The sequence below is a fragment of the Chiloscyllium plagiosum genome, unplaced genomic scaffold (assembly GCF_037043375.1).
Source record: "Chiloscyllium plagiosum isolate Xiang-an unplaced genomic scaffold, Cpla_swu_hap1 HiC_scaffold_51, whole genome shotgun sequence".
Taxonomy (NCBI): Eukaryota; Metazoa; Chordata; class Chondrichthyes; order Orectolobiformes; family Hemiscylliidae; genus Chiloscyllium; species Chiloscyllium plagiosum.
Window position 1 is genome coordinate 3319087 of NW_028270189.1, and position 12448 is coordinate 3331534.

The following is a 12448-nucleotide window of genomic DNA, read 5'->3' on the forward strand; positions in this document are numbered from 1 at the left end:
CCAGACCCCTGTCTCTCCCCTGTGGGACCAGACCCCTGTCTCTCCCCTGTGGGACCAGACCCCTGTCTCTCCCCTGTGGGACCACACCCCTGTCCCTCCCCTGTGGGACCACACGCCTGTCTCTCCCCTGTGGGATCAGACCCCTGTCTCTCCCCTGTGGGACCAGACCGCTGTCTCTCCCCTGTGGGACCACACCCCTGTCTCTCCCCTGTGGGACCAGACCCCTGTCTCTCCCCTGTAGGACCAGACCCCTGTCTCTCCCCTGCGAGACCAGACCCCTGTCTCTCCCCTGTGGGACCAGACCCCTGTCTCTCCCCTGTGGGACCAGATCTCTGTCTCTCTCCTCTGGGACCAGACCCCTGTCTCTCCCCTGTGGGACCAGACCCCTGTCTCTCCCCTGTGGGACCAGATCTCTGTCTCTCCCCTGTGGACCCAGACCCCTGTCCCTCCCCTGTGGGAACAGACCCCTGTCTCTCCCCTGTGGGACCACACCCCTGTCTCTCCCCTGCGAGACCAGACCCCTGTCTCTCCCCTGTGGGACTAGACCCCTGTCTCTCCCCTGTGCGACCAGGTCTCTGTCTCTCCCCTGCGAGACTAGACCCCTGTCTCTCCCCTGTGGGACCAGACCCCTGTCTCTCCCCTGTGGGACCAGACCCCTGTCTCTCCACTGTGGGACCAGATCTCTGTCTCTCCCCTGTGGGACCACACCCCTGTCTCTCCCCTGTGGGACCAGACCCCTGTCTCTCCCCTGTGGGACCACCACACCCCTGTCCCTCCCCTGTGGGACCAGATCTCTATCTCTCCCCTGCGGGACCACACCCCTGTCCCTCCCCTGTGGGACCACACCCCTGTCTCTCCCCTGTGGGACCACACCCCTGTCTCTCCCCTGTGGGACCAGATCTCTGTCTCTCCCCTGTGGACCCAGACCCCTGTCTCTCCCCTGTGGGACCAGACCCCTGTCTCTCCCCTGTGGGACCAGACCCCTGTCTCTCCCCTGTGGGACCACACCCCTGTCCCTCCCCTGTGGGACCACACGCCTGTCTCTCCCCTGTGGGATCAGACCCCTGTCTCTCCCCTGTGGGACCAGACCCCTGTCTCTCCCCCACGAGACCACACCCCTGTCTCTCCCCTGTGGGATCAGATCTCTGTCTCTCCCCCACGAGACCACACCCCTGTCTCTCCCCTGTGGGATCAGACCCCTGTCTCTCCCCCACGAGACCACACCCCTGTCTCTCCCCTGTGGGATCAGACCCCTGTCTCTCCCCCACGAGACCACACCCCTGTCTCTCCCTTGCGGGACCAGATCTGGGCCCACATCGCTTGGTGGGGAGGTTACATACTTACACCCACTGGCCTGTCACCCTGCTGCTCTCGATATCTCTTGACCTCACCTCCACCCCCGTATAGCGTCTTTGGGCGGGGGTGGGGGTGGGAGGAGCTGTGCGTTCCCTGTTCCTCACCCTCTCTCACTCCTTCCCCATTCACCCCTCTCTTGATCTCTCTGTTGAGTCGTGCTCACTTTCCAAGAAGCTACGACCTGACTGAACAGCGAACGGACCAGGCCTGAAGCCTGCGGTTACCTGGTCTTCTTCCTCGTTTGTACGTCCTTCAGTAACCAGATCCTGTCCCCCACCCCCTCACACACATACCCATCCCTCAGAGGCTAGCAGCTCCACTAGGTCCTCTTCCTGTTTGATGGGGGGACAGTGTAGAGGGAGCTTTACTCTGTCTCTAACCCCGTGCTGTCCCTGTCCTGGGAGTGTTTGATGGGGGGACAGTGTAGAGGGAGCTTTACTCTGTATCTAACCCTGTGCTGTCCCTGGGAGTGTTTGATGGGGGACAGTGTAGAGGAAGCTTTCCTCTGTATCTAACCCCATGCTCTCCCTGTCCCTGGGAGTGTTTGATGGGGGGACAGTGTAGAGAGAGCTTTACTCTGTATCTAACCCCGTGCTGTCCCTGTCCCTGGGAGTGTTTGATGGGGGGACACTGTAGAGGGAGCTTTACTCTGTCTCTAACCCTGTGCTGTCCCTGTCCCTGGGATTGTTTGATGGGGGGACAGTGTAGAGGGAGCTGTACCTAACCCCGTGCTGTCCCTGGCCCTGGGAGTGTTTGATGGGGGGACAGTGTAGAGGGAGCTGTACCTAACTCCGTGCTGTCCCACTATAAGAGTGGGTGAGTGAGCCTTTGTGGATTTACTCACATCTCCATAATCGTATTTCCCGTCGCTCCACAGCACCAGCAACAGGAAGAAGAGAATTGTCCTGACAACAGATAACTGGAACACCGCGATGGTCATCCAGCTCAGATTCACACTCAGCAACAGAAAGAGAAAGATTGGTTACCATATCGCTCACACCGAATCTCTGCCCCCACCTCACCCTGTCTGGACCCCTCATCAACACCCTCTGTACCTCAAATCTACACCCCCGCCCAAACCGCGTCCCCTCCTCCAGCCCCTACACCCCTCCCTATCTCTGTCCCCTCCTCCAGCCCCCTACTCCCCCTCCCTATCTCGGTCCCCTCCTCCAGCCCCCTACACCCCCTCCCTATCCCCGTCCCCTCCTCCAGCCCCTACACCCCCTCCCTATCTCTGTCCCCTCCTCCAGCCCCCTACTCCCCCTCCCTATCTCGGTCCCCTCCTCCAGCCCCCTACACCCCCTCCCTATCTCTGTCCCCTCCTCCAGCCCCTACACCCCCTCCCTATCCCCGTCCCCTCCTCCAGCCCCTACTCCCCCTCCCTATCTCGGTCCCCTCCTCCAGCCCCCTACACCCCCTCCCTATCTCTGTCCCCTCCTCCAGCCCCTACACCCCCTCCCTATCTCTGTCCCCTCCTCCAGCCCCTACACCCCCTCCCTATCTCTGTCCCCTCCTCCAGCCCCTACACCCCCTCCCTATCTCTGTCCCCTCCTCCAGCCCCTACACCCCTGCCATATCTCCGTCGTCACCTCCAGCCCCTGCACGCCCTCCCTATATCCGTCCCCTCCACCAAACCCCTACACCCCCTCCCCATCTCTGTCCCCTCCACCAGCCCCTACACCCCCTCCCTATCTCTGTCCCCTCCTCCAGCCCCTACACCCCCTCCCTATCTCTGTCCCCTCCTCCAGCCCCTACACCCCCGCCATATCTCCGTCATCACCTCCAGCCCCTACACCTCCTCCCTATCTCCGTCCCCTCCTCCAGCCCCTACACCCCCTCCCTGTCTCTGTCACCTCCTCCAGTCCCTAGGCCCCTCCCTATCTCTGTCCCCTCCTCCAGTCCCTACACCCCCTCCCTATCTCTGTCCCCTCCTCCAGCCCCTACACCCCCTCCCTATCTCTGTCCCCTCCTCCAACCCCCTACACCCCCTCCCTATCTCCGTCCCACCTCCAGCCTCCTACACCCCTCCCTATGTCTGACCCCTCCTCCATCCCCTACACCCCCTTCCTATCTCTGTCCCCTCCTCCAGCCCCTACATCCCCTCCCTATCTCCGTCCCCTCCTCCTGCCTCTACACCCCCTCCCTATCTCTGCCCCCTCCTCCATCCCCTACACCCCCTCCCTATCCCCGTCCCCTCCTCCAGCCCCTACACCCCCTCCCTATCCCCGTCCCCTCCTCCTGTCCCTACTCCCCCTCCCTATCTCTGTCCCCTCCTCCATCCCCTACACCCCCTCCCTATCTCTGTCCCCTCCTCCAGCCCCTACACCCCCTCCCTATCTCTGTCCCCTCCCCGAGCCCCTACACCCCCTCCCTATCTCTGTCCCCTCCTCCAGCCCCTACACCCCCTCCCTATCTCCGTCCCCTACACCCCCTCCCTATCTCTGTCCCCTCCTCCAGTCCCTAAGCCCCTCCCTATCTCTGTCACCTCCTCCAGCCCCTACACCCTCTCTATCAGCCTGTCTCTGTCTCCTACTCTGTTTTTCTCTCACTCTCCTTCTCTCTGTCTCTTTCTTACTTTCTTTCCTTCTCGTACTCTCTGTCGATGTGCATCCCTCTCCATCGCCCTCAGTCTCCCTCACTCCCTCTCCTTCTCTCTTCCCCCCTTCCCTACTCTCTCTCATTCCCCCTCCTGCCTCTGCCTCTCTCTCTCTCTCTCTCTCTCTCTCTGTGTAGAGACACTCACCTGTTGATAGTGATCATTGGCAAACAGCAGAAGCAACAGCATGGGAAGGGATTGGGGGAGACCAGCTGTCCATTAAGCAGCTCCAACATCTGCCTCTTCCCACCAAAGAAATCCCTGATCAGCCCCAGGAACTTCCAGAGGGTGATGGAGTGGTAGCTGAGGGAAGGAGAGAGAGAGAGGAAGACTCACTCAGAGAGGTGGGCGTGTGCGAGGACTGAGGAAATAAGACTGGAAACGTAAATTGGAAAACCGAGATTTCGATTATCATGTTGGAATTTTAAAAGTGTGTTTGCACTGGAAGGAAAAGGGGAACGATGTGCTTCCATTTTCCACACGAGCATATGAAGTTTTGAGAAGCTGGATTTCCTACATCAGAGTATGGGAAAGAAAATCTGGAACTCGAGGCCAGACCTAGGTCCAACTGACCGGCTGCCACCGTCACGACCATGTGATCCCAGATCAGCCAAGGAAGTGGCGAGCAAGCCCCTCATAGGTCCATACGGGTCGGCACCCAGATCCGCGATATTCCCGGTTGGCGTCGCCCGCTCGGCCTGTTCTGTTTGCGAGCAAACGCGTGTGGCGTTGAAATTTTTTAAGATCTGCACGTCAGCCATGAGCAACTGGGGCAGAGATTACAGGCTGCAACCGATAATCTCAGCGGCTCTGACAACATCCAGGGAGAGAGAGAGAGAGAGAGAGAACCTTTCAGGTCCGGTGACCCTCTATCAGTTCAGAACTGAAGAACACAGACATTACAGCAGGGTACAGGCCCTTCGGCCCTCGATGTTGCGCCAACATGTGAAATTAATCTGATGCCCATCTAACCCACAGTGTCCATTATTATCCATACGTATGTCCAATGCCCATTTAAATGCCCTTAGTGCCAGAGAGTCTGCTACACCCTTACCACTCTCCGAGTAAAGAAACTACCTCTGACGTCTGTCCTATATCTATAACCCCCTCAATTTAAAGCTATGCCCCCTCGTGCTAGCCATCACCATCTGAGGAAAATGGCTCTAACCCTCTGATTACCTTCTGCGTCTCAATTAAGTCACCTCTCAACCTTCTTCTCTCCAACGAAAACAGCCTCAGTTCCCTCAGCCTTTCCTCGTAAGACCTTCCCTCCACACCAGGCAACATCATGGTCAATCTCCTCTGAGCCCTTTCCAACGCTTCCTGGCTATAATGCGGCGACCAGAACTGCACGCAATACTCTTAAGTGCGGCCGCGCCAGCGTTTTGCACAGCTGCAGCATGACCTCGTGGCTCCGAAACTCAATCCCCTTACCAATAATTGCCCAACACACCAAAAACGTCTTAACAAAAACCCACGCAGACACAGGGAGAATTCGCAAACTTGCCCGAGGCTGGAATTGAACCCGGGTCCCTGGGGCTGTGAGGCTGCAGTGCTCACCACTGAGCCAACGTGCCACCCCCTAACAGAGGGCACTGGATTCAATACCCTGACTCCGGTTTCTCTCCGCTGATGCTGCCGGATCTGCTGAGTTTTCCCAGCAATGTCTGTTCTTGTTTCGGAGTCCCAGCATCTATGGTTCTGTCGGATTTCTGCGTGTTAAAGGATGTGCTGGTGATGGACAATCAGTTCAGTTCGTTTTATTCCTTCCATTTGGCTCGAAGGTAGAAGACAGAGGCTGGCGGTTGTGATTTTTGAGCAGATTTGTAGCTCAGGTTGGGGTGCTGGCTTGTAGGCTTGCTTGCTGAGCAGACGTTTCATCACCTTACTAGGTAACATCATCAGTGAGCCTCCTGATGAGGCGCTGGTGGTCGGCCCACTTTCTATTTATGTGTTTAGATTTCTTAAGGTGGGTGATACCATTTCCACTTCTTGTTTCTCAGAGGATGGTAGATGGGGTCCAAATCGATGCGTTTATTGACGGACGTCCAGTTGGAAATGCCAGGCCTTGAGGAATTCTCATGCGTGTCTTAGAGGGTAGTGGTGGAGGGTTGTTTTTCAGACTGGAGGCCTGTGTCCAGCCGTGTTCCCCAGGGATCGGGGCTGGGTCCACTGCTTTTCATCATTTCTATCAATGATTTAGATGTGAACGTAGGAGGTACAGTTAGTAAGTTTGCAGATGACACCAAAATTGGAGGGGTAGTGGACAGTGAAGAGGGTTACCTCAGATTACAACAGGATCTGGACCAGATGGGCCAATGGCCTAAGAAGTGGCAGATGGAATTTAATTCAGATAAATGCGAGGTTCTGCATTTTGGGAAAGCAAATCTTAGCAGGACTTAGACACTTAATGGTAAGGTCCTGGGGAGTGTTGCTGAACAAAGAGACCTTGGAGTGCAGGTTCATAGCTCCTTGAAAGTGGAGTCGCAGGTAGATAAGATAGTGAAGGCAGCGTTTGGTATGCTTTCCTTTATTGGTCAGAGTATTGAGTACAGGAGTTGGGGGGTCATGTTGTGGCTGTACAGGACATTGGTTAGGCCACTGTTGGAATATTGCGTGTAATTCTGGTCTCCTTCCTATCGGAAAGATGTTGTGTAACTTGAACGGGTTCGGAAAAGATTTACAAGGATGTTGCCAGGGTTGGAGGATTTGAACTACAGGGAGAGGCTGAACAGGCTGGGGCTGTTTTCCCCGGAGCGTCGGAGGCTGAGGGGTGACCTTATAGAGGTTTATAAAATCATGACGGGCATGGATAGGGTAAATAGGCAAAGTCTTTTCCCTGGGGTTGGGGAGTCCAGAACTAGAGGGCATAGGTTTAGGGTGAGAGGGGAAAGACATAAAAGAGACATAAGGGGCAACTTTTTACCCCTGTGGGTGGTACGTGTATGGAATGAGCTGCCAGAGGATGTGGTGGAGGCTGGTACAATGACAACATTTAAGAGGCATCTGGATGGGTATATGAATAGGAAGGGTTTGGAGGGATATGGGCCGGGTGCTGGCAGGTGGGACTAGATTGGGTTGGGATATCTGGGTCGGCATGGATGGGTTGGACCGAAGGGTCTGTTTCCGTGCTGTACATCTCTATGACTCTCTATGAATGAAACTTGGTGGGAGTTTCTTTATCCTCAGTTTGTAGTGTTAGGCAGGAGTTGACCATCCTTTTGATTGTTGCAAAGATTGGGTCTTTTTGATTGAAGTATTTATAACTGTGGACTCAAATAAATGAAGAATTTCTGAGCACAGAAAAAGGGATAACTTTAGGGTGGAGGTGTATGACTGCAAAGCAAAGAGTGAGTGGGAAATGGATTGGATCCATTGGGACGGTGTAGAGCGGGAGTGAACGGGAAGGGGTTTGGGGTCCATTGGGACGGTGTAGAGCGGGAGTGAGTGGGAAGGGGTTTGGGTCCATTGGGATGGTGTAGAGCGGGAGTGAGTGGGAAGTGGTTTGGGTCCATTGGGACAGTGTAGAGTGGGAGTGAACGGGAAGGGGTTTGGGGTCCATTGGGACGGTGTAGAGTGGGAGTGAACGGGAAGGGGTTTGGGTCCATTGGGACAGTGTAGAGTGGGAGTGAACGGGAAGGGGTTTGGGGTCCATTGGGACGGTGTAGAGCGGGAGTGAACGGGAAATGGATTGGATCCATTGGGACGGTGTAGAGCGGGAGTGAACGGGAAGGGGTTTGGGGTCCATTGGGACGGTGTAGAGCGGGAGTGAACGGGAAATGGATTGGATCCATTGGGACGGTGTAGAGCGGGAGTGAACGGGAAGGGGTTTGGGGTCCATTGGGACGGTGTAGAGTGGGAGTGAACAGGAAGGGGTTTGGGTCCATTGGGACGGTGTAGAGCGGGAGTGAACGGGAAGGGGTTTGGGGTCCATTGGGACGGTGTAGAGTGGGAGTGAACAGGAAGGGGTTTGGGTCCATTGGGACGGTGTAGAGCGGGAGTGAACGGGAAGGGGTTTGGGTCCATTGGGACGGTGTAGAGCGGGAGTGAACGGGAAGGGGTTTGGGTCCATTGGGACGGTGTAGAGCGGGAGTGAACGGGAAGGGGTTTGGGTCCATTGGGACGGTGTAGAGCGGGAGTGAACGGGAAGGGGTTTGGGTCCATTGGGACGGTGTAGAGCGGGAGTGAACGGGAAGGGGTTTGGGTCCATTGGGACGGTGTAGAGCGGGAGTGAACGGGAAGGGGTTTGGGTCCATTGGGACAGTGTAGAGCGGGAGTGAACAGGAAGGGGTTTGGGTCCATTGGGACGGTGTAGAGCGGGAGTGAAGGGGAAGGGGTTTGGGTCCATTGGGATGGTGTAGAGAGGGAGTGAACGGGAAGGGGTTTGGGTCCACTGGGATGGTGTCGAGTGGGAGTGAACAGGAAGGGGTTTGGGTCCATTGGGACGGTGTAGAGCGGGAGTGAAGGGGAAGGGGTTTGGGTCCATTGGGACGGTGTAGAGCGGGAGTGAACAGGAAGGGGTTTGGGGTCCATTGGGACGGTGTAGAGCGGGAGTGAACAGGAAGGGGTTTGGGGTCCATTGGGACGGTGTAGAGCGGGAGTGAACGGGAAGGGGTTTGGGTCCATTGGGATGGTGTAGAGTGGGAGTGAATGGGAAGGGGTTTGGGTCCATTGGGACGGTGTAGAGTGGGAGTGAACAGGAAGGGGTTTGGGGTCCATTGGGACGGTGTAGAGCGGGAGTGAACGGGAAGGGGTTTGGGTCCATTGGGACAGTGTAGAGTGGGAGTGAACAGGAAGGGGTTTGGGTCCATTGGGACGGTGTAGAGCGGGAGTGAATGGGAAGGGGTTTGGGTCCATTGGGATGGTGTAGAGTGGGAGTGAACGGGAAGGGGTTTGGGTCCATTGGGACGGTGTAGAGCGGGAGTGAAGGGGAAGGGGTTTGGGTCCATTGGGGACGGTGTAGAGCGGGAGTGAAGGGGAAGGGGTTTGGGTCCACTGGGATGGTGTAGAGTGGGAGTGAACAGGAAGGGGTTTGGGTCCATTGGGACGGTGTAGAGCGGGAGTGAAGGGGAAGGGGTTTGGGGTCCATTGGGACGGTGTAGAGTGGGAGTGAACGGGAAGGGGTTTGGGTCCATTGGGACGGTGTAGAGCGGGAGTGAAGGGGAAGGGGTTTGGGTCCATTGGGATGGTGTAGAGTGGGAGTGAACGGGAAGGGGTTTGGGTCCACTGGGATGGTGTAGAGTGGGAGTGAACAGGAAGGGGTTTGGGTCCATTGGGACAGTGTAGAGTGGGAGTGAACGGGAAGGGGTTTGGGGTCCATTGGGACGGTGTAGAGCGGGAGTGAACGGGAAGGGGTTTGGGTCCATTGGGACGGTGTGGAGCGGGAGTGAACGGGAAGGGGTTTGGATCCATTGGGACGGTGTAGAGTGGGAGTGAACAGGAAGGGGTTTGGGTCCATTGGGACGGTGTAGAGTGGGAGTGAACGGGAAGGGGTTTGGGTCCATTGGGACGGTGTAGAGCGGGAGTGAATGGGAAGGGATTTGGGTCCATTGGGACGGTGTAGAGTGGGAGTGAACGGGAAGGGGTTTGGGATCCATTGGGATGGTGTAGAGTGGGAGTGAACGGGAAGGGGTTTGGATCCATTGGGACGGTGTAGAGCGGGAGTGAAGGGGAAGGGGTTTGGGTCCATTGGGATCGTGTAGAGTGGGAGTGAACGGGAAGGGGTTTGGGTCCATTGGGACGGTGTAGAGTGGGAGTGAACGGGAAGGGGTTTGGGTCCATTGGGACGGTGTGGAGCGGGAGTGAACGGGAAGGGGTTTGGGTCCATTGGGACGGTGTAGAGCGGGAGTGAAGGGGAAGGGGTTTGGGTCCATTGGGATGGTGTAGAGAGGGAGTGAACGGGAAGGGGTTTGGGTCCACTGGGATGGTGTCGAGTGGGAGTGAACAGGAAGGGGTTTGGGTCCATTGGGACGGTGTAGAGCGGGAGTGAAGGGGAAGGGGTTTGGGTCCATTGGGACGGTGTAGAGCGGGAGTGAACAGGAAGGGGTTTGGGGTCCATTGGGACGGTGTAGAGCGGGAGTGAACAGGAAGGGGTTTGGGGTCCATTGGGACGGTGTAGAGCGGGAGTGAACGGGAAGGGGTTTGGGTCCATTGGGATGGTGTAGAGTGGGAGTGAATGGGAAGGGGTTTGGGTCCATTGGGACGGTGTAGAGTGGGAGTGAACAGGAAGGGGTTTGGGGTCCATTGGGACGGTGTAGAGCGGGAGTGAACGGGAAGGGGTTTGGGTCCATTGGGACAGTGTAGAGTGGGAGTGAACAGGAAGGGGTTTGGGTCCATTGGGACGGTGTAGAGCGGGAGTGAATGGGAAGGGGTTTGGGTCCATTGGGATGGTGTAGAGTGGGAGTGAACGGGAAGGGGTTTGGGTCCATTGGGACGGTGTAGAGCGGGAGTGAAGGGGAAGGGGTTTGGGTCCATTGGGGACGGTGTAGAGCGGGAGTGAAGGGGAAGGGGTTTGGGTCCACTGGGATGGTGTAGAGTGGGAGTGAACAGGAAGGGGTTTGGGTCCATTGGGACGGTGTAGAGCGGGAGTGAAGGGGAAGGGGTTTGGGGTCCATTGGGACGGTGTAGAGTGGGAGTGAACGGGAAGGGGTTTGGGTCCATTGGGACGGTGTAGAGCGGGAGTGAAGGGGAAGGGGTTTGGGTCCATTGGGATGGTGTAGAGCGGGAGTGAACGGGAAGGGGTTTGGGTCCACTGGGATGGTGTAGAGTGGGAGTGAACAGGAAGGGGTTTGGGTCCATTGGGACAGTGTAGAGTGGGAGTGAACGGGAAGGGGTTTGGGGTCCATTGGGACGGTGTAGAGCGGGAGTGAACGGGAAGGGGTTTGGGTCCATTGGGACGGTGTGGAGCGGGAGTGAACGGGAAGGGGTTTGGATCCATTGGGACGGTGTAGAGTGGGAGTGAACAGGAAGGGGTTTGGGTCCATTGGGACGGTGTAGAGTGGGAGTGAACGGGAAGGGGTTTGGGTCCATTGGGACGGTGTAGAGCGGGAGTGAATGGGAAGGGATTTGGGTCCATTGGGACGGTGTAGAGTGGGAGTGAACGGGAAGGGGTTTGGGATCCATTGGGATGGTGTAGAGTGGGAGTGAACGGGAAGGGGTTTGGATCCATTGGGACGGTGTAGAGCGGGAGTGAAGGGGAAGGGGTTTGGGTCCATTGGGATCGTGTAGAGTGGGAGTGAACGGGAAGGGGTTTGGGTCCATTGGGACGGTGTAGAGTGGGAGTGAACGGGAAGGGGTTTGGGTCCATTGGGACGGTGTGGAGCGGGAGTGAACGGGAAGGGGTTTGGGTCCATTGGGACGGTGTAGAGTGGGAGTGAACAGGAATGGGTTTGGGTCCATTGGGACGGTGTAGAGTGGGAGGGAACGGGAAGGAGTTTGGGTCCATTGGGACGGTGTAGAGCGGGAGTGAACGGGAAGGGGTTGGGGTCCATTGGAATGGTGTAGAGTGGGAGTGAACGGGAAGGGGTTTGGGTCCATTGGGACGATGTAGAGTGGGGAGTGAACAGGAAGGGGTTTGGGGTCCATTGGAATGGTGTAGAGTGGGAGTGAACGGGAAGGGGTTTGGGTCCATTGGGACGGTGTAGAGCGGGAGTGAACGGGAAGGGGTTTGGGTCCATTGGGACGGTGTAGAGCGGGAGTGAACAGGAAGTGGTTTGGGTCCATTGGGACGGTGTAGAGTGGGAGTGAACGGGAAGTGGTTTGGGTCCATTGGGACGGTGTAGAGTGGGGAGTGAACGGGAAGGGGATTGGGGTCCATTGGAATGGTGTAGAGCGGGAGTGAACGGGAAGGGGTTTGGGTCCATGGCAACGGTGTAGAGTGGGAGTGAACGGGAAGGGGTTTGGGTCCATTGGGATGGTGTAGAGCGGGAGTGAACGGGAAGGGGTTTGGGTCCATTGGGACGGTGTAGAGCGGGAGTGAACGGGAAGGGGTTTGGGTCCATTGGGACGGTGTAGAGCGGGAGTGAACAGGAAGTGGTTTGGGTCCATTGGGACGGTGTAGAGTGGGAGTGAACGGGAAGGGGTTTGGGTCCATTGGGACGGTGTAGAGTGGGAGTGAACGGGAAGGGGTTTGGGTCCATTGGGACGGTGTAGAGCGGGAGTGAACGGTAAGGGGTTTGGGTCCATTGGGTGTAGAGCGGGAGTGAACGGGATTGAGTGTGATTTGAACAGTATCCTGTGTGCGGTGACCGGTCTCCCATCCCCTTGTCCTGCCCTGAAATACTCACATGGAGGCGACAAAGCTGCAGAGGGAGGCAGATCTGGGAATATATATCGCAATAAGGGAGGTCACAGCAAACACCTAGAAAGAGAAGCCAGAAATATTAGTGGATGGGGTCGGTGAGGGGAGACGGCTCACTCTCTCCAAGGTAATGGAAGGACTCTGGAAAAGATCAGTCCGCCGGGATCCTGCACCCCATCCACACCAGCATGATGGTA

General features: G+C 57.0%; 1 protein-coding gene across 1 annotated transcript in view; it reads right to left on the reverse strand.

The window, feature by feature from the left end:
- LOC122546842 (organic solute transporter subunit alpha) overlaps positions 1 to 12448 on the reverse strand; it is a 72505-nt gene that overhangs the window by 46743 nt on the left and 13314 nt on the right. Inside the window, exons 3-5 of the mRNA XM_087985258.1 lie at positions 12238 to 12311; positions 4100 to 4255; positions 2201 to 2312 (exon numbers count right to left, since the gene is read on the reverse strand). Of these exons, the coding sequence (XP_087841384.1) occupies positions 2201 to 2312; positions 4100 to 4255; positions 12238 to 12311 (342 nt within the window). The remainder of the gene's footprint in view (positions 1 to 2200; positions 2313 to 4099; positions 4256 to 12237; positions 12312 to 12448) is intronic.